The sequence below is a fragment of the Fundulus heteroclitus genome, chromosome 19 (genome assembly GCF_011125445.2).
Source record: "Fundulus heteroclitus isolate FHET01 chromosome 19, MU-UCD_Fhet_4.1, whole genome shotgun sequence".
Classification (NCBI taxonomy): domain Eukaryota; kingdom Metazoa; phylum Chordata; class Actinopteri; order Cyprinodontiformes; family Fundulidae; genus Fundulus; species Fundulus heteroclitus.
In genome coordinates, this window is record NC_046379.1 from 21,600,392 (window position 1) to 21,622,093 (window position 21,702).

General features: G+C 46.4%; 1 protein-coding gene across 1 annotated transcript; it reads left to right on the forward strand.

Moving 5' to 3' along the window:
- The first annotated feature begins 1,830 nt into the window (after nucleotides 1-1,830).
- On the forward strand, nucleotides 1,831-18,074 carry msl2a (MSL complex subunit 2a). The gene is made up of 3 exons (XM_012875739.3): nucleotides 1,831-2,823; nucleotides 4,652-6,039; nucleotides 16,310-18,074. Exons 1-3 carry the CDS (start codon nucleotides 2,682-2,684, stop codon nucleotides 16,610-16,612), a joined length of 1,833 nt encoding a protein of 610 aa, XP_012731193.2. The 5' UTR covers nucleotides 1,831-2,681; the 3' UTR covers nucleotides 16,613-18,074.
- The last annotated feature ends 3,628 nt before the right edge of the window (nucleotides 18,075-21,702 follow it).

Below are 21,702 nucleotides of genomic sequence, written 5' to 3' on the forward strand. Positions count from 1 at the left end.
GAGCTGAACGTCAGAAAGACTCCATTTCCATATACTGACCAGGGCCGGATCTAGACACACCGATATGAGGGGGCAGGCAGAGATGTTAAGGGGGCATCATTATGTAATCACATTATGCTCCAGCAAATTTATGTAGTTGGTGATTTGTGTTTCCGTCGTAAACATAGAGTAAGGCAAGGCAAGCTTATTTATATAGCACTTTTCAGTAACACGCTGTGGCCAACATCCAAGAGATGGATTGCACTTTGGTAAGGCCTCTACCTCCCCAACATCTGCCCAGCTTGGGTGTCCAATCTGAAGCCAACACTCCAGCTGGTATAGCTCTTGGGGTCATTGAGGAGGAAATCGACGCAGAGACACACAGAGCTCTTTGAAAGCAACTGAGATCAGAGTAGAAAGTTAAAACATTTCAAAACCGTTATGTTTTTACCCTCAAAACAAGTTACAAAACTAGAGCCTGGCTGGGGGGTAAATGCAACAGGTGTGCAAAATTAATCAAGATAAAGAAAAATGGCATGACATATTCCTGCTTCCCTTAAGAATGCAAATAATGCAGAAGTCAAATAAAATCTGAAAATACAAATATATCAAACAAAGATCCATCCCCTCGTCTATCCCTACTGCTGCCTGACCTCCACACAGTGTACCACAATGTAGATTAGAAACCACATTGTCTGCAATAGCATTGCTCAATTTACACGGTTTATACGGAAAAAACAATTTATAGTTTTCTGCCTTTGGCTGGTTTACTGAACATCCCAACACGCAGGCGCGAACAATGAAGGACTGCTCAGCAGCGCGTCTACTGTCTGTGATCTACAGCGCTAGCAGAGTTGAGGCTTCGCTTATGGTGCGTTTAAAGACGACTCGGAAAAATATGATACCACATGTAAATAATGGATTACACGGTCGTAGCGACCCGTGCAGAGATGACAAAGCTGATTTTTTTCCCCGGCATATCTGTTTGAGGGGGGCAAGGCTTTGTTTGGGAAGTGTGTGTGTGTGTGTGTGTGTGTGTGTGTGTGTGTGTGTGTGTGTGTGCGCGCGTGTGCGTGTGTGTGTGCGTCAACCCACTTTTATGTTTGTCTGTGCTGCGAACATGTTACGTTTTGCCTCTAGATATTAACAGAAGTCTGCATGGTTTTATAATTGCCCTTTAAAAAAATCAGAGGCCAGTAGGGAAAAGAAAAAGCAAGTGGTCCTTTTGTATTTGTTTTAAAATACAAATGCTGAAATACACCCTGCCTTCTTTTTGTGGTAAAAGGGGTGGGACACACATTTAAATTGGTTTTCACTATAGGTAAAAAACAAACAAACAAAAAACATAAAACAAAAAGAAACAAATGCCGGGTATAGGATATCCATGTTGTCTCTAGACTTTAAATGCACTCTTGTTTCAAAAACGGAACGTTCAGATGCAGCCTAGGCTAACATTAAATAAATCAGTCTGCGTCTAAACTCCCTATGAGGTTTGTTGTTTATTTCTAGTTGTTTTAGAGGCCAAAGAATGCTTTTCTGGACGCCTTGAGATAAACAGTATTTCGCAATTATGTTTTTTTTTTTTTTTTTTTTTTTTACTTTATTGTTAAAAGTTTAATCTTTCCAGAACAAACTTTCTAATACTGTCTTACCCTTGTTCAATATTTTAGAATTTTAATTTCAATATATTCTGTCTCGACGCTTTGCGAGTTTATGGTAATAATTGTGACACTACAAATATTATCTAAAAAATGAAAAGGGATACAAGGTAAGATCTGAACCAAACGCCGAGAGAAAAAAAAAGTGACTGTAACCAGGGTAACCACAGCAAGTCTCGCGTGATGTGTGTGCCTATCGAGAGAGGCTGGTGTGAGGGAAAAAAGTGGTAAATCGTACGATTGATGCACTTATAATATTACAGCAAACCAGTAATGGTTAGATCACAGGTCGTCAAGTATTTTTGCAAAGCCTACATCGATTGCAGGGCTTCGGGTTGCAGCTTGCATTTTTCTCCACTGCATGACGTATAAGACGGTCCAAGTGGGCAAGTGATACGGTTAAATCTCCGCTAGCTATGCTAGTGCTAACTCCTTAGCTTTGTTTACATATTGTGCGCGCCTGGTGGATAATTTCCGATCGCACAAATTGGAGATTTTAGCTTTCGTTCTTCGTTTATCTGATCGGTCATACGAAAAGGACGTTGGACAGTAGATAGATTTCACCGCTACTACTGAGCATCTACTGGTCACGCATTTTGCTGATTATTAAGCTAACATTAGCTACACATGCTAACCTTTTGATCTCGGCTCGTTCGATCATGCGGTTTGATGCTTACCCATAGGTTTTTATTAAACGCGCACCTTGTTATGGCATATAGAGTTATTCTTCCGACTCTATAATATTCTTTAATTATGCAGCTGAAGAGCTTATTAATTAAAAAGCAGCTGCTACTACACAAACCGGCGGTGCTAACCTAAGCTAGCCACCTGCTGAGCTAGCTTACATTGTGTTCGCGTTCAATGAGACGGCTCCACAATGTTCGTCGTCTCGCACCGTGTCCATAATTAATTTATATCTCATTGTGCGCTGACGTGCTGCGGTGGGCGCAGGCTGCAACGCCGGGCTGCTTTCGTTCCCTTATCCAAGTTGGCTGTGTGCGGATACTCTCCCTCGGACGGTGTTCCCACAGGAGCTGGGTAGCTATGAATCCCGTGGATGCCACCGCTCTGTACGTGTCTGCCACCCGGGCAGTGCTACAGTGCGACCCGCTGCAGCCTCACACCTTCGCGGAGATGTACCAGCAGCTACCCTTCTTCCGACAGTCCCTAGCGTGTCTCGTCTGTGGTAAGCAACCTGAACATGTCCGACTGCAGCGTATAGCACACACACTGTGAAGTTTTTTTTTTTTTTTTTGAGAATACTCCCGCGGATAGGCTGCATTTTCAAAGTGCACATTTCGAAGTTTTTAATCGTGACGTTATATAGGGGGGGTTGATGTGGAGTGAGATGTCTGTGGGCGCGCGTGAAGCCGCAGCAGCAGCTTCCACTGTATCTCGCGCTCACTGCTGCTGCGGTTTCCCTGGCAACCGAGGCTGGAAGAGGCTCGTCTGTCGTCTCGGCGAGACGTATGACTGCTGTTGTGCTGCGTAGCCATGTGGTTTCTGTTCGTGCTGGATCTGATCACCACGTTTTGGCGAGGCAGGCTCCGCTTGCTAACAACACTGGAAAAAACAAATAAAAATAAAAAACACATCTGACACATTCTGGCAATTATTTTTTTTAATCTTTTTTAGGGATTTTAACTGGCCAAAGCTTTTTGTTGATCGATTCTGATCAAAAATCCAGCTGCATTACAACTACTGTTGTGCCATGTGAATACATTAAGAAACGTGCGCATACTTTGAGGACCTTTTTCTTAAGTTTCAGTAAAAATCTTGACGAAGATCGGGGTATGCTTTGATTCATAAGTGGGCAAAGTTTTCTAATTGCTCTCTTGTGTCCGCGTCACTGAACGTCTACAACTATTATGGGGCGGAGGGCGCCGTAAACAAATCCCAGCTACAAACTGCTCTATATAACAACTCGCTGCGCACTGTTTTCCCTTTCTTCGCACGTTTTAAATGTAGAAGCGATGACAAGATCATTTCAAAAATAAAATTAAAAACGGCTGTGTTCCGCTTCATTTCTGAGAGGAAAGGGGAGAGATGTACTGGGTGTTAGATTAATTTATTGTAATTAAACAGCCTTAAGCAGTCATCATTCTGTCATAATTGATAATTAATCGTTTATTAGCAGCTGGTTTAACACGGCTCAGAATCGACACTGGTATTGCAGGGCTCTGTCTATTAATTTCACTAATGTTTATGAAACAAAGACAAAATGAGCTTTCATTTTACATCCTCTTTAGCGTCCCACATATGTGCAATCAGTGAGGCTAACATGGTATGAGCATCTGTTACACATCAGCCCCTGCGTGTGTGTGTTTCCTGTAGGTATTTAATAGACGTAACTGAAATTGAGAGCATGAGCAGTTTAGTCTTCACTATGGTGCGTTCACTGACTGTTTTTTCCGACCAGCTTATCGCCTATCAGGACCGGTCACCAGCGGATTGCTCTGTGCAAGTTACGCTTGAACGTGTTGCCAAAAGCATGCGTGTCAGGGCCGGACGATTATAGAAAAAAAGGCATATCGATAAAATAGGAGTCATATTGATCGATAGCGATAATTATCAACACATTCAAAAACATATATTATTAAGTGCACCCCTGGCCATTTTATGCAGTTGCATACCGAACTATTTTTTTTTTAGATAGAAAACACACAAACACTGAATTCAATCTCAACCCTTTTATTCAACCAACTTTTTACCAAAACTGCAAGTATATAAAAAAATGAAAAAGAACGCCTGCTCCCTGAACTCTTTGAAGGGGGCGGAGCGTTCCTGGGTCTGCGTTTGTGATTGGTTTGGAAGGATGTAATGACTGAAATATTAACCTACACCATAGGCTGGAATGCAACAGGAAGGAAAACTGTTAATTTTCATTGACCCTCATCGATACACATCTATCGATTGATCAATACTGTTATTGAATTATCGTCCAGCCCTAATGCGTGTGGTGTTTGAAAATGTGAATAGCAGTAAAAATTGCTGGCCCTTTTTTGTTATTCCAGGTAAACTCCTGGAGGATCCCATTTCCCCGACGCACCCAGAGTGCCAGCATTACGTCTGCCTCGGCTGCAAAGGCCAGAGGATGCAGATCAGGTCGTCGTGCAGCCGCTGCAAGGACTATTCCTGCTTCCAGGAGAACAAGCAGCTCTCGTTGCTGGTGCAGTGCTACAGGCAGCTCTGCCTCTACGTCACCCATTCGCCGCTGCTCCAGTCAATCAGCAGCCACGTGGGCGGGTCTCCGGAGGTCATGGCCTTGCTGGAGGAGGTGCTCACGTCGCACGGAGAGGAGACGGAGCTTCCGGGCTTAGCAGAAGAGGATTCCAATCTGCCTGCTCCTGAGTCCCTTACTCCCACCGAGGCGCCGCCTGCCCCCGCAGAGCTCTCTGCCGTTCCTCAGAGCTGCTCCTCGGAGCCTCCGTGTTTCAACGGACCGCTGGACTGTAACGGCGAGGCGCTGGAGGACCCCTCCTCCCCCGAGCTGGAAGTATGCGAGGTGGTGGAGGAGCAGCAGCATCTGGGTCTGTCTGTGTCTGAAAGCGCTTGCAGAGGTTTAGAACTGGGCCTGAGCACCGGACCTTTAACCCCAACACTAGGCACTGTGTGCTCACTCAGGGAGGGGGAGTCTAACACCAGGGAGCTGGAGGAGGGCGAAGTGTTGCTTCTGAGCGTGGAGGAGGTGCTACAAACGCTGGATCCCCTTCAGCCCGACGGAGACGCTCTTCACCCCAACCCAGAAAGGACGCACATAGCCACGGACAAAACGCACACCCACATGTACATACAGCTGGACGCAGCCCACAACTACACTCAGATTCACTCGGGGAGGACTCACACAGTGTCGCACCACGGCACCCACACGCACGCTCCTCCCTTTGACCCCCCCCCTGCCTCCAAACCGCCGCAGGTCCGGCCCAGCCGGAAGCGGTCCCACTCGGAGAGCGACAGGGAGAAGGTGAACCCCGTTCCCATCACCTCCATCCTTCACGACCCGTCTCCTCAGTTACACACTCCAACCCCTCCTCACGCTCTGCATACCAAGCTGCCCATGCCTTCCCTCACCGTGCCGGTGCACACGTACTCGTCAGTCCCCAACGGCGCGTTCCCCAAGCACGGCCGGCCCACACCCAATCACAACAAGGGCGCCAGGAAGCACGTGGACCCGAGCTCCAAGAAGCCCCACGCCAAGGCCCGCAGCGGCGGGGGCTCTAAGACGAAGGAGCGCAGCAAAGACCAGCGGCCGATGTCGGGCTGCGTGGTGCCCGCGCCGCCCGTCAGACCTCCGTACAAGAAGCCAGTGGAGAAGAAGGGCTGCAAGTGTGGCAGAGCCACGCAGAACCCGTCTGTTTTAACCTGCAGGGGGCAGCGTTGTCCCTGCTACTCAAACCGCAAGGTGAGACCTCTTACCACAGTCTAGGCGTTTTGTGTTTAAGTCTTCCGGGTTCGCTTTCGTGAAGCCTCTTAACCCTGCACATCTGTCCAGCTGTTCTTAGACCTGTGGCGTTGAGCTGCTGGAACAGGATTTAGTGAAAGTTGTCTGTGCTGCCTGGTGCAAGGTGTGAATCTGTAGTAATGTGTTTCCCAGAAGATTAGAATATTACATAAGGCCAGTATGTGTGCGTGTGTGTGTGTATATATATATATATATATATATATATATATATATATATATATATATATATATATATATATATATATGAAAAACTACTGACTTCTCAGTTTTCCAGCAGACCCTTGACCCTTATTGCGAAATGTGATGGCTGAAGAAGCAGACTCTGCACAGAGGACTCTTCTCACTGAGCTATATAATACACTGGAGTGCTAATCGCCCGCTGTTAGAACGAGTCGCTTTGAAGCCACCAGCCGCCATATTGGTACTCCCTATTTTCCCCTTGTAACAAGGGAATATGTGCGCTACAGCATCGATTAAACCAGGATTTTCTCATGTTCAGGGGGGCTTAAGACTTTTAAAATGTCAAATGCCATTTACTTTTATGTTATGTACTAAAACTATCAAGTACTGAGAAAGTCATGTGCCCAAATATTTTGCATTTTATTCATTTAAATATATATATATATATATATATGTGTATATATATATATATATATATATATATATATATATATATATATATATATATATATATATATATATATATATATATATATATATATATATATATGTGTGTATATTTAATATGAATAACATGTAAAATATTTCAGCACATAATTTCCTAGTAGTTGATAGTGTTAGTACATCCACAGACTGTAGAATTACCTGTGAAACGTTTTCACACAGCCAGAAAACTGCTTGTTGTTGCAACCAAATCCTGTGGGATTCTGTGAGAGTAGGGAGTAGCAAGATGGCGGCCAGTGACTTCAGTTTTTTTCAGTGGCAAAATCAGCACTCCAGTGTATTATATAGCTCTGTAGCTCTTCTTCAAGCTCATCAGTGGAAAGTTGAGTGGAAGGAAGAAATACAAAAGTATGTGTTACACCGTAGGAAATGATGGGCCGAGTCACTCCTCGTGCAGCATATTTATTCAGTTTAAAACTGCAAACAGAAAATACAGCGGTTACAGTAGCGCTCCCGACATCTGCTGCAACAAGCTGTCCTCTCGGCAATGGCGTACTCCTACAGCCTGCCAGAGCGTCACCCGCTGTTACGTGTGGTACTACAACAAATACACATGCTCTCTACTGACATCACTGTACATCTATATCCAACATACCTTCATTAACTCAACTGAACTCGAACAATACATAGGTTTAAAACACATTTTTACAGCCTATTAAGCAGACCCACTGAGCCCACATAAGCGCGGGCCGAGCGTGAGCCGTTAGCCTCGCTCCTTTACCCACCGAGCCCACATAAGCGCGGGCCGAGCGTGAGCCGTTAGCCTCGCTCCTTTACCCACCGAGCCCACATAAGCGCGGGCCGAGCGTGAGCCGTTAGCCTCGCTACTTTAGCCACCGAGCCCACATAAGCGCGAGCCAAGCGTGAGCCGTTAGCCTCGCTCCTTTACCCACCGAGCCCACATAAGCGCGGGCCGAGCGTGAGCCGTTAGCCTCGCTACTTTAGCCACCGAGCCCACATAAGCGCGAGCCAAGCGTGAGCCGTTAGCCTCGCTACTTTAGCCTGTTGCTAACTCCTGCTTTATATCTAGCTCGGTAATGCAGCTATACTGGAGCGCCTTTAATGTGTTATTCCGGACCCATCGAAGGCTACTGGCGTTATGAGCTACACATTCTAATACTCAGCTTACCTGCAAACAGAAAATACAGCGGTTACAGTAGCGCTCCCGACATCTGCTGCAACAAGCTGTCCTCTCGGCAATGGCGTACTCCTACAGCCTGCCAGAGCGTCACCCGCTGTTACGTGTGGTACTGAGCGCCCTCCGATGGCGAAACCCAAGCATTGTTAACTCTAATAAACATTGTTAAATTTAATAAACATTGTTAAATCTAATAAATTCTAACGCTAGACTGAGTGATCATCACCAAAAACAAAATGTGGGGGGCTAGTTTTATGACTCACTTTCATGACTCACTTTCATAGTGCCACACTCTCCCCCACAAAATTAAAGGTCACCTGACCTTTCTGGTTGCACAGTACATTCAACTATAGACTTGACACAGTCCCACCGCCCATGGTCTCCAGAAGGCATTACTCTCAATAACCTGAGTCTTAGTCACCTTGTAGTCCCTCTGAACCAAAGTCGGCTGACCTAAAGTGTCGTAACTCAGTACAAGCGGTTTTTGACTTTGTCTATGGGATCGCTGTCTCACAGAGTCAGTCTCACCTTTGTTGGCAGCTGAAATGTCAATCACTGCCTCACCGCTCTCTGACCTTCCAAGGTCAATGTCAGGGCATGCCTCTTCGCTCTGTAGTGGCACATCCTCTTCGCTCTGTAGTGGCACATCCTCTTCGCTCTGTAGTGGCACATCCTCTTCGCTCTGTAGTTGTACATCCTCTTCTTGAACGTGAAGACTCGTTTCAGGCTGGAACGGCTCCGCCAAAGGATTGAGTGGAGTCTGCCTCCGTCTCCCTGGAACATCCCTGAAGTACCACTGGTACGTGCCGCTGTAGTCATCATCTGATGTGTCACTGTTTCCTAGACGTTGCTCTACACTTGGGCGTCTCAGCTTTTTCTTTGTAACAGCCGAAGCATCTTTTCGGGGCTGAACAGTCTGCGTTGATGGCTTTTCAAGTGGTAGGAAGTTACAGGGCAGTAGGAGGTTCCTGTGCACCACCTTGTCTCTCCCGCGACCAGTTTCAGGGCAGATTCGATACACCGGGCTATCATCTGCCTTTCTCTCCATTACTTTGTAGATCTGGTTCTCCCAATAAGATTGGATCTTCGCAGGTCCGCCTCTCGGAGTGAGATTTCGGAGGAGAACTCTGTCACCCGGCTGAAGATCTCTCCCTTTCACTCTCCTATTATAGTATGCTTTCCCTCGAGCAGCTTCCTTGGTAGCCGTCTCGGCCGCTACTGTGTAAGCCTCCTGCATTCTCTTCTTCCAGCAGCTAACATAGTCATCATAGTCCACATGAGTTTCATCCTTTCTCAGATTGAAGAGCAGATCGATAGGCAGGCGAGGGGAACGTCCGAAGATGAGGTAATATGGGGCATAGCCTGTTGCCTCGCTCTTCGTACAGTTGTACGCATGGACAACTTTAGCCAATGACTCTTTCCAATCCTCCTTCTCCTTGTCCTCCAGGGTCCGTAACATGGACAACAGGGTACGGTTGAATCTCTCCACCTGTCCATTACCCTGTGGATGGTAGGGTGTCGTATGAGAACCCTGGATACCTGAGAGTTCTTTCAACCGTGCCATAAGCTTGTTGTCAAATTCTTTACCCATGTCATGGTGAAGTCTGGTTGGGAAGCCAAACTTGAGTGCAAAGTCATTGAAGAGCTTGTCAGCGACAGTTTTAGCTGTTTTGTTCTTCGTCGGGTAAGCTTGGGCGAACCTCGTGAAGTGATCCATGACAACTAGTATATATTCATATCCATGCTTGCACTTTTCCAGGTGGAGGAAGTCTACGGATACCAGTTGGAACGGGTAAGTTGACTGGATCGAGGTCAGAGGAGCACAGGTCTGCTTACTCGGCTTCTTCTTCTTGAGACACTCGCATTCTTCCGTAACAAAGTGTTCAATGTCTTTTGCCATCTGCGGCCAGTAAAACCTGTCTCTGATCAGGTCAAGTGTTCTTTCCACTCCTAAGTGGCCCATGTCTTTATGGAGCTCTTTGAAAACCAGGGGACGATAAGCTTTAGGGACCAATAGCTGCTCTCGGTGGGCTGTTTTGCGGTGCAGGATACCATGTTGGTCGACGTGAAGCTTCAACCACTGTCTGAGTAATGTAGTTACTGCAGGAGCCTCAGACTTCACCTCGATCCTACTTGGTCTCCTACCCTGTGACTTGTACCAGAGCACTCTTGACAGGACCTCATCTGCTTCCTGGGCTGTGCGGATCTCGTCCGGTGTAAGAGGCTGATTGGTGTTAGAATCTTTGATCAGCTTCAGAGCACCAACATGGATAACACCAATGCCTTGACACGGGTGACTCTGCTCCACCACCACAGACTCCATAGATGCGCTTATGGCCTCCTGTCCCACTTCAGCTGTACAGCTCTTCATGTAGCTGTCAATGTCTAACGGCATTCGCGACAGGCCATCAGCGTCTGTGTTGGTTTTGCCCGGACGGTAGCGGATGGTGAAGTTATAGCTAGCCAGCTCCGCGACCCATCTGTGACCCGTGGCATTGAGCTTTGCCGTAGTGAGCACATATGTTAGCGGGTTATTATCTGTGTACACCACAAATGATGGTGCATGGTACAGATAATCTCGGAAACGTTCACATATGGCCCACTTCATTGCCAAAAACTCTAATTTGCCAGAGTGCAGGTGGTACTTTTTCTCTGCTGGACTCAAGGTGCGGGAACCATACGCTATAACTCTCATCTTGCCTTGCTGTCGCTGGTATAAGACTGCACCTAACCCAACTTGAGATGCATCACAATGTAACACAAAGGGCTCTGTAAAGTCGGGGTACCCAAGGACAGGAGGTCTGGTGAGTGCATCTATGAGCTGGCTCAATGTCTCTTGGTGGGCGCTAGTCCATTGAATGGGTGACCGTGAAGGTAAGTGGCCTCTACTTTTCTTCACCCCCTTCCTAGTCTTGACATCTGGGACTGAAACAGAGTTCTCAGAGGATGGAGGACTAAGCAGGCTATAGAGTGGATGGGCTATGCGGGAGAAGTTGGCGATGAAAGGCCTATAATAAGAGAGAAAACCAAGCATTTGACGTACCTCTCCGACGGTTGCGGGTGTTTTTTCCTTTAAGGCCACCACCGGGGCCAGCTCTGCTGGGTCCATTGTGTAACCCTGGCCTGTAACTAACTTGCCCAAAAACTTGACACTTCCCTTGAACAGGTCACATTTCTTTGGAGTCAGCTTGACACCATGCTCCCTGTAACGCTGGAGGACAAGGCGGATGTGCTCTAGGTGTTCTTCAAAATTGCTGCTGTGCACAAGGTTGTCGTCCAGGTACGGAAGGCAAATCGTGTCTCTGAGACCTGCCATGCAATGTTCCATGCTCCTCTGGAACTCAGCGGGTGCGGAGCTCAGGCCAAAGGGAATGCGCACCCATTGGTAGAGCCCCCAGGGTGTGATGAAGGCGGTTAAGGGGCGGCTCTCATCATCCAAAAAACCCTGGTGGTACGCCTTGCCTTGGTCTAACACTGAAAACCAAGAGCTCCCACCCAGTGCATCCAGCATGTCCTGGATTCTTGGTATTGGATGACGGTCCGGAACTGACTTGCGGTTGAGCTCTCTGAAGTCACAACAAAGCCGAAGAGTGCCATCCTTCTTACGGACACACACCACAGGTGATGAGTAGGGAGACCTTGATGGTGTGATCCAGCCTTTGTTAAGGAGATCCTGCAGATACTCTTTCACTTCATTGTGGAGAGGTTTTGGGACTGACATGTAGGTTTTCTTTACAGGACTTGTGTCATGAAGGGTTATATGCATTTTCAGGGAAGGGATGCAGCCCACATCATCCCGGTCGTATGCAAATGCCTCACATTCTTCCCGCAACATCATCTTCACAGCTGTTTGTTGACTTTCTGTCAAGTGCTGAAGATCCACTGGTGGATCCCATGACTTTGGTCTCAGTTGAATGTTGTCTGGCTGTGTGTTATTCGGGATGTGTGACTTTAACTGTGAACTCTTTTTTTCCTCTTGTGTCCCCTCGTTTACTTTTGTCTGGATGTCTGCTGCATATACAGTCTTTATTGGTTCAAGACGTCCGATCACTTTGCGGCTCGTTAGATAAATGGTGTGGTCTGTGGTGTTAGTCACTGGGATGGGCACATATGGCACTTTCCTGTCTGGGATTTGCACCAGTATGTCATGGAACAAGACGCCCTCTGGTGGTGAGTCAACCATGTCAGCTAAAAAGAGCATGTCTTGACCCAGAGCGTGTGGACTAACATGTGCCCGTGCATAGACTGTGGTAACTTGGTTTGCTCTCAAAGGCACTCTCTTTACTCCAGTCCTTACCACACCTGCCTCTGAGTCCTTTTTGCTGTTCTGCACTAGTCTGACAACATTATGTGCAGTTTGTACAGTTATTTCAAACGCTTTACTTACATAGTGTGCAAGTTGTTTTCTCCCACCTTTGGTCTTTACTTCTCTTCTGTTGACAACCACCTCAATAACATTGTAACCGATGATGGGATCACTGGCCACGGCTGGGTCACTGGCTACCAATATTGGCACTTGCAACTCACTGGTTGGGAAACAATCACTGTCTAGTCTGAAGCTGACTTCTATCCAGCCAGTGTAGGGGATGGTTGTGTCATTTGCAGCAAACACTGTGAGTGTCTCATTATCTAACAGTTCTGACACCGGTCTGACAACTGTGTGGGGGAGGTGGTTCTGCCGCCAGTTTTCATTTACAATGCTGGACTGTGCCCCTGAATCCCACAATACTTTGACTGGATGGTTGTCCATAAAACAGTTAACAGTACAGCGGTTTCCCACCAGGCTTACTAACCTTGACTTGTGTTGGGGGGTTAGATAACGAACTTCCGTTACAGCTGATAAGGCAGCAACTGGCATTTCATTGGAGGATGGTGGTGGGCTTGGCTGCTCATTATGGGACCGTGGATCCTGGACTACTGCTGGTCCCACCTCAGTAGCCCTTCCTCGTTTCCCAACAACGGTCTCGGTGCTCGGCATCCACGAGAGTAGTGGCCCTCCCGCCCACATTTGAAACAGTGCATACAGTTGTCTCCTTTTCCCTCTTCTCTGCACTTCTTGCAGCCTTTTTGTCTTTGTTTTGGTGCCACGGTGTGGGGACTGGTTTCCATAACGGCCACCAACATCTCTTTCATTTCTTTGCGAAGTTCTTCTATGATCTGCTGTGGGTCTGTTTTAGTCTCTTTATTTTTAACTGTTTTCACCGCCACTGTAATGGGGGATTCCTTGGGTTTCGGGTGGCTTTGAACAGGTGTCATGGCTGTCTGGCACGCTGTCTGGAGCTCTTGTACCTTGGGAATCTTGACTGCAGTGGACCTTCTTCGTTTCTCCAATCTTTCATTTTCCAGCTTTGAAGCTTCGTTAACTTTCTCAATCAGTTCTTCATCTGTTGTGCTCATATTACTCAGAAGAGGCAGCAACTGATACTTAATGGAGTCACTGAGTAGCCCAGTTTCAATGGAGCGGAGAAACTTACGCTGAATTGTGGTCCTGCTGTACAGTTCATCTGTCTCCTCATTTGCTGCTTTCCATAGAAGTTTTTCTTTGAGCTCGATAGCACGAAATACAAAATTTAGGGCAGTTTCTTTGGGTTCTTGGGAGATATTGATGAGCTGATGGTAAAGTTCAGTGGGGCTATCGACCCTGTAGTGTCCCTTTAGTATGGTGAGCAGTTTGCTAAGGGTCAACCCACGTTTTATCTCCAACATGTCTCTTAGGGGCGTTCCTGGACTGATGGCCCTAATTACTGCTTCAACTATTTCAACCTCTGAGTGTCCTTTTTCAATCCCATTTTCGATCTGGCGTACTAAACTGAGGTAGGACAGCTTATCCTTCTGCCCACTCTCTCCAATCTGCCCAGAGATTTTAAACTCCCTCCTCAATGTTACCTCCTGCAGAGTTTGTTTTGGCTCTGGTCGGGTTTTGAATGGATAATCTGTTGCCTGGACTGAAGTGGTGCATGGAATAGTGTCCTCAAGGTCTATCTGTGGCACAGACTTTTTAAATGAGGATTCCTCTTCTGACTGACACATTACTTTATTCAGTCTCTGGATATAGGTGGCTGTTTCTTTATAAAACTGTTCCACTTGATCATCTTCTTCATTTTTCTCTATCTCATCAAACATGTCTTCTGCCAATCTGATGAGTGTCCTTTTGGTTTTACCTTGAGGCTCTCCGCTGTCCAGGCCGGAACACTTCAGTCGCCTGCAGACGTCCACGAGATGCTCTCTTTCCAACTGCCACAAGGCTGCACTCACTCGATCGCGCAGAAGCTGTGCTGCCTCCATTTTTTTTTCTCTGGTTCGTCTCTTGGGAAGGAAGGTGGTTGGTGATGGTGTTGACTCACTAGCGCCACCTCCTGGCTAGGCTCGCCAAAATATGTTACACCGTAGGAAATGATGGGCCGAGTCACTCCTCGTGCAGCATATTTATTCAGTTTAAAACTGCAAACAGAAAATACAGCGGTTACAGTAGCGCTCCCGACATCTGCTGCAACAAGCTGTCCTCTCGGCAATGGCGTACTCCTACAGCCTGCCAGAGCGTCACCCGCTGTTACGTGTGGTACTACAACAAATACACATGCTCTCTACTGACATCACTGTACATCTATATCCAACATACCTTCATTAACTCAACTGAACTCGAACAATACATAGGTTTAAAACACATTTTTACAGCCTATTAAGCAGACCCACTGAGCCCACATAAGCGCGGGCCGAGCGTGAGCCGTTAGCCTCGCTCCTTTACCCACCGAGCCCACATAAGCGCGGGCCGAGCGTGAGCCGTTAGCCTCGCTCCTTTACCCACCGAGCCCACATAAGCGCGGGCCGAGCGTGAGCCGTTAGCCTCGCTACTTTAGCCACCGAGCCCACATAAGCGCGAGCCAAGCGTGAGCCGTTAGCCTCGCTCCTTTACCCACCGAGCCCACATAAGCGCGGGCCGAGCGTGAGCCGTTAGCCTCGCTACTTTAGCCACCGAGCCCACATAAGCGCGAGCCAAGCGTGAGCCGTTAGCCTCGCTACTTTAGCCTGTTGCTAACTCCTGCTTTATATCTAGCTCGGTAATGCAGCTATACTGGAGCGCCTTTAATGTGTTATTCCGGACCCATCGAAGGCTACTGGCGTTATGAGCTACACATTCTAATACTCAGCTTACCTGCAAACAGAAAATACAGCGGTTACAGTAGCGCTCCCGACATCTGCTGCAACAAGCTGTCCTCTCGGCAATGGCGTACTCCTACAGCCTGCCAGAGCGTCACCCGCTGTTACGTGTGGTACTGAGCGCCCTCCGATGGCGAAACCCAAGCATTGTTAACTCTAATAAACATTGTTAAATTTAATAAACATTGTTAAATCTAATAAATTCTAACGCTAGACTGAGTGATCATCACCAAAAACAAAATGTGGGGGGCTAGTTTTATGACTCACTTTCATGACTCACTTTCATAGTGCCACATATGCTTGTCAGACATGTTCCGTGGCGGGAGTCACCGCACACAGATGTAGACGTTGGCTACAGCTGTCGCATTACTTATATTAACTCACTCCTGAACCAGAGACAAGATCAGAACCGCCTCACCTTGGCTTAGGAGGAAAAGGACTCGACTGCTGCTCTCTTTTCAGAAGAAAGTCAGTTTTGCATTTCAATTGGAAGTCAAGGTCCCAGAATCTGGACAAAGTGAAAAGGTGCTGAATCCAAGCCACTTTAGGTCCAGTGTGATGTCTGCCTGCTGTGTTTTTTTTTCCTTTAAGTTCAGTCCTGTACCAGGAAATGTTGCAGCTCTTCATGCTTCTCCGTGTATCTGTCCACATTGCCACAGGTAGAGATCAGAGATCATTGCGTTTCTGTGACTGACCTGCAGACGTGCCTCATCTGAACCTTGATTATTGTGAAGAGTAGGTTGACATCAGAGTCAACAGTCCAGACAAGGCGACTATTAAAGCAACCCGGTTTCCTCCAACACCCCAGGAGTGCTAAAGGCCGATAGCTTCAACCAGTGCCTGCGTGTGGGGCACTAATTAAACCAAAATGGTTGAGAGTCATTGAAATACTTTTCAGGTGGCTGACATCTGTACTAAAATCCGTTTTTTATTGGTGTGATATGTGTAATAATTTAATGTTTTTTTTCATTAACATTACCAGAAAAAAAATCTCTCTGTGTGGAATGAAGCTATACATTATACGTTCTTAATTACTGAAATGAACCTTTTAATCGCTGTCTTATTTTTTCTCAACTGAAAATTGCATTTGTCACAGTTTTATTTATTCTCCTTTTGGGCTCAGCGAAGTAGATTTGAATTAGAATTTGAATTGAACGGCGGCGTTGACCCTTGGTAACCCGTCGACCTGCCGTATCCGCTTAGCGTCACCTCCTCTCTCGTCTTCCTCAGGCCTGCCTGGACTGCATCTGCCGGGGCTGCCAGAACTCCTACATGGCCAACGGCGAGAAGAAGCTGGAGGCCTTCGCCGTGCCGGAGAAGGCCTTGGAGCAGACGCGGCTCACCCTGGGGATCAACCTGACCAGCATCACGGCGGCCGCGGCCCTCCGCAACCCGGCGACCACCAGCATCCGCGCCAACACCCTCCTCAACGTGGCCACGGCGACGGGCACCCCGGTGACCACGGCCTTTCTGTCCGCCAGCCCCCCGCAGGATCCCAACTTCGACGACAGCCTGGAGCTGCTGATCGGCTGAAAGGCGGCGAAACAATAAAAAACAACACACACAACGCAGCTTGGTGCTGATTGAATGTGACGGCCGGTCATCGACCTGTTACCCCGCCCCCCCATCCTTTTTGTGAGGGGGGGGACTCGATTCGAGGCAGCTATGCGTCTGTCCTGCTCTGTAACCTGCTGTTGTTTTCTGGACTGGCAAACGCTGACTAGTGAGATTAGCATGGGTGTGCCAAAGCCTCCTGTATCGTGCCTGTGCGCCGGTGTGTGTTCGTTGCCAGTCTGTAGGTGAACTCTGTTCCAAGGACGTTCAGTACTTCAGAGGGGCTTTTTGTTTGCGTGCTTCTAGACCACAGATTTACTGTAAGAGGCAATAGAACCCCCCCCCCCCCCCCCCCCCCCCCCCCTTTCCGGGTTTTGTTTGCACGGTTACCGGTATGTGCAGATTTTAACTTTTAAAAGAGCGAAAACATTTGATCCGTGTCTGTCGGGAGCATCATTTCATTGGCGATTTCAGCTTTCTCCCATTCTGAGTGTCGTTCCCGCGTCTATTAATTGTCACGACTACAGAGATCGTCCCGCTCCAGACTGTTCACTCTGTCCAAAATGCTGTCAGCTTTTTCTCGCACAGCGTGCGTTTTCCTTTTCAGCGACATCGCTCCGAGGCACTTGGGCGACCGTGAGGGTTTAGACGTGGAGACTGACGGTCGGTGGCAAAGCACTTAGAGGGAGGAGAGAGAGAGAGAGTCATTTTCATCACACCAGTAGAGAGGCTCGCTGCTGCTGTCCGGTTACAGCTTTGTGACTGCATCTTCATCATCATCATCGACGGCGGTCACAACTAACACTTGTATCTGACCGTGTTTAAAGGTAAACTGAAGCCATAGTTTTATGAGGAAGTTTCCTTTAAAATCACTCCCCCTCCAACGCACTCCCAACTGTAGAGTCCTGATTAATCAGATTATGCCAGATTATTTTTGATACCGATGGAGGTTTGGCAATCCATGTCTTTTGGTTCTTACACAATTTTTTATTTTTTTTTTCCCCCACAAGGCCGCGCGACGTCTGTGTTTGTGTTTACCGTCTCAGCTGTAACTACGATATGTCCGTCAGTCCGGTATTGTTGACCAAAAAAAACCATAAAAAAACTACACAAAAAAAAAAACGAGAAACAAAACAGAAAAAACTGACTGAATAGAGAGAAAAGATCACTTTTCTCCACCCGTGGACCAGGAAAGTAGCAGTGGACTCCAGTGTGTTCAGCAAACATGTCCCATCTTCCTGCGTGAGCACGTTTCAAAGATGTATTTGTTTTTGGGCATTACTTGAACCCTTAATTTTGTTTTTGTATCTTTTTTTGTTTTTGTTTGTTTTTGTAATGTAAAAATTCTTCTTTGAGGAGTGACAGCTATTGCTGAAACATTCACTGCCATATTATGGAGACATGTAACACAAGAATTAAAAGATAGTTTTTTACTTTTTCAGCTTTGTGTCTCTTGTGTGTATAGAGGTGACTTAGGGAGGAGTTTTCCTCCGTTGGTTCATATCTGTGTCATTAACCTGGAGCTCAGATTCTGTTTAGTCACTCGGAGTTTAAAGATATAGTTTCAGTCCATCAACATGGCCGTAAATGTCTGACATTTTGGGCGTTCATTGATGAATTTGAACTGCTTTTCTTTTTTACTTGATTGGATGATGAGTTTGAAATGCAAGATTTCATAAATTTGAATTATTAATGGTTTTTCCTAATCTTCACAGGGTCAAAATCAAACATAGGCTAAGATGCATACTAATCAGCCGCCTTATTATGTCGATCTGTCAGGATTTCTTATTGACATGAAGGGGGAATTCGCCAACCACAGCAATTGAATGCGGGTCTAAGTAATGTCTAAGTAAGTTAATATAAGCAGTACTGCATGTGAAAACTGAGATTTGACATACTTGGTCCACAACCTATACCAAATCAGGAAAATGATGTTTGCTGAGAAAATGTAAATGCAGAGTATAATGGACTCAAAATTTACAGTTTTATTCTTTCTTTTTTTTTACACCCTGAGATCAAAACAGCTCAATTAATTACAAACATTTATCAGAAATAATCCAGGGTAAACAAAAAAAAAAAAAAAAATGGATAGATATATAAAAAAAAGAGAAATATAGAGATAATAGAGATAGATATAGAATAAGAGAAGAGAGATATAATACGAAATTAATAATATATAGATATATGAATGAAAGAAGAGATATAGAGAAATGAATAAAGAGAAGAATAGATATTATAATGAGAATAGATATAGCTATATCTATCTATTAATATATCTCTAATATATAGAGAGAGGAAGATATCTATATTCTATATACTTTATATATGATATATATATCTATATATATCTATCTTAGATATTCTCTTCCTCTATCTCTATATATATATATATATATATTATATTATATTTTTTCTATTATTATATAATATATATATATATATATATATATATATATATATATATATATATATATATATGGAAAACTATTGACTTCTCAGTTTTCCAGCAGACCCTTATTGCGAAATGTGATGGCTGAAGAAGCAGGCTCTGCACAGAGGGCTCTTCTTCAAGCTCATCAGTGGAAAGTTGAGTGGAAGGAAGAAATACAAAAGTATGCTCGTCAGACATGTACCGTGGCGGGAGTCACCGCACACAGATGTAGACGTTGGCTACAGCTGTTACATTACTTGCATTAACTCACTCCTGAACCAGAGACAAGATCAGAACCGCCTCACCTGGGCTCAGGAGGAAAAGGACTCGACTGCTGCTCTCTTTTCAGAGGAAAGTCATTTTTGCATTTCAATTGGAAGTCAAGGTCCCAGAATCTGGACAAAGTGAAAAGGTGCTGAATCCAAGCCACTTTAGGTCCAGTGTAACGTCTGCATGCTGTGTTTTTTTTTCCTTTAAGTTCAGTCCTGTACCAGGAAATGTTGCAGCTCTTCATGCTTCTCCATGTATCTGTCCACATTGCCACAGGTAGAGATCAGAGATCATTGCGTTTCTGTGACTGACCTGCAGACGTGCCTCATCTGAACCTTGATTATTGTGAAGAGTAGTTTGACATCAGAGTCAACAGTCCAGACAAGGCGGCTATTAAAGCAACCCGGTTTTTCCCCCCCAGCACCCCAGGAGTGCTAAAGACCGATAGCTTCAACCAGTGCCTGCGTGTGGGGCACTAATTAAACCAAAATGGTTGAGAGTCATTGGAATACTTTTCAGCTGGCTGACATCTGTATTAAAATCCGTTTTTTATTGGTGTGATATGTGTAATAATTTAATGTTTTTTTTCATTAACATTACCAGAAAAAAAATCTCTCTGTGTGGAATGAAGCTATACATTATACAATCTTAATTACTGAAATGAACCTTTTAATCGCTGTCTTATTTATTCTCAAACAACTGAAAATTGCATTTGTCACAGTTTTATTCAATCTCCCTCTGGGCTCAGCGAAGTAGATTTGAATTAGAATTTGAATTGAACGGCGGCGTTGACCCTCGGTAACCCGTCGACCCGCAGTATCCGCTTAGCGTCACCTCCTCTCTCGTCTTCCTCAGGCCTGCCTGGACTGCATCTGCCGGGGCTGCCAGAACTCCTACATGGCCAACGGCGAGAAGAAGCTGGAGGCCTTCGCCGTGCCGGAGAAGGCCTTGGAGCAGACGCGGCTCACCCTGGGGATCAACCTGACCAGCATCACGGCGGCCGCGGCCCTCCGCAACCCGGCGACCACCAGCATCCGCGCCAACACCCTCCTCAACGTGGCCACGGCGACGGGCACCCCGGTGACCACGGCCTTCCTGTCCGCCAGCCCCCCGCAGGATCCCAACTTCGACGACAGCCTGGAGCTGCTGATTGGCTGAAAGGCGGGGAAACAACAAAAAAAAAACCAACACACACAACGCAGCTTGGTGCTGATTGAATGTGACGGCCGGTCATCGACCTGTTACCCCGCCCCCGTCCTTCTTGTGAGGGGGGGGGACTTAATTCGAGGCAGCTATGCGTCTGTCCTGCTCTGTAACCTGCTGTTGTTTTCTGGACTGGCAAACGCTGACTAGTGAGATTAGCATGGGTGTGCCAAAGCCTCCTGTATCGTGCCTGTGCGCCGGTGTGTGTTCGTTGCCAGTCTGTAGGTGAACTCTGTTCCAAGGACGTTCAGTACTTCAGAGGGGCTTTTTGTTTGCGTGCTTCTAGACCACAGATTTACTGTAAGAGGCAATAGAAACCCCCCCACCCCCCCCTTTCCGGGTTTTGTTTGCACGGTTACCGGTATGTGCAGATTTTAACTTTTAAAAGAGCGAAAACATTTGATCCGTGTCTGTCGGGAGCATCATTTCATTGGCGATTTCAGCTTTCTCCCATTCTGAGTGTCGTTCCCGCGTCTATTAATTGTCATGGCTACAGAGATCGTCCCGCTCCAGACTGTTCACTCTGTCCAAAATGCTGTCAGCTTCTTCTCGCACAGCGTGCGTTTTCCTTTTCAGCGACATCGCTCTGAGGCACTTGGGCGACCGTGAGGGTTTAGACGTGGAGACCGACGGTCGGTGGTAAGCACTTAGTGGGGGGAGAGAGAGAGACGGCCATTTTGGTCACACCAGTAGAGAGGCTCGCTGCTGCTGTCCGGTTACAGCTTTGTGACTGCATCTTCATCATCATCATCGACGGCGGTCACAACTAACACTTGTACCTGACCGTGTTTAAAGGTAAACTGAAGCCATAGTTTTATGAGGAAGTTTCCTTTAAAATCACTCCCCCTCCAACGCACTCCCAACTGTAGAGTCCTGATTAATCAGATTATGCCAGATTATTTTTGATACCGATGGAGGTTTGGTAATCCATGTCTTTTGGTTCTTACACAATTTTTTATTTTTTTTTTCCCCCCACAAGGCCGCGCGACGTCTGTGTTTGTGTTTACCGTCTCAGCTGTAACTACGATATGTCCGTCAGTCCGGTATTGTTGACCAAAAAAAACCATAAAAAAACGACACAAAAAAAAAAAAACGAGAAACAAAACAGAAAAAACTGACTGAATAGAGAGAAAAGATCACTTTTCTCCACCCGTGGACCAGGAAA

What these genes read in the sequence shown, in the direction of transcription:
- msl2a (XM_012875739.3), top strand. Translation starts at nt 2,682, where the DNA reads ATGAATCCCGTGGATGCCACCGCTCTGTACGTGTCTGCCACCCGGGCA. An exon ending in CCTAGCGTGTCTCGTCTGTG is followed by an intron (nt 2,824 to 4,651) that starts GTAAGCAACCTG and finishes TTGTTATTCCAG; the next exon opens with GTAAACTCCTGGAGGATCCC. An exon ending in CCTGCTACTCAAACCGCAAG is followed by an intron (nt 6,040 to 16,309) that starts GTGAGACCTCTT and finishes CGTCTTCCTCAG; the next exon opens with GCCTGCCTGGACTGCATCTG.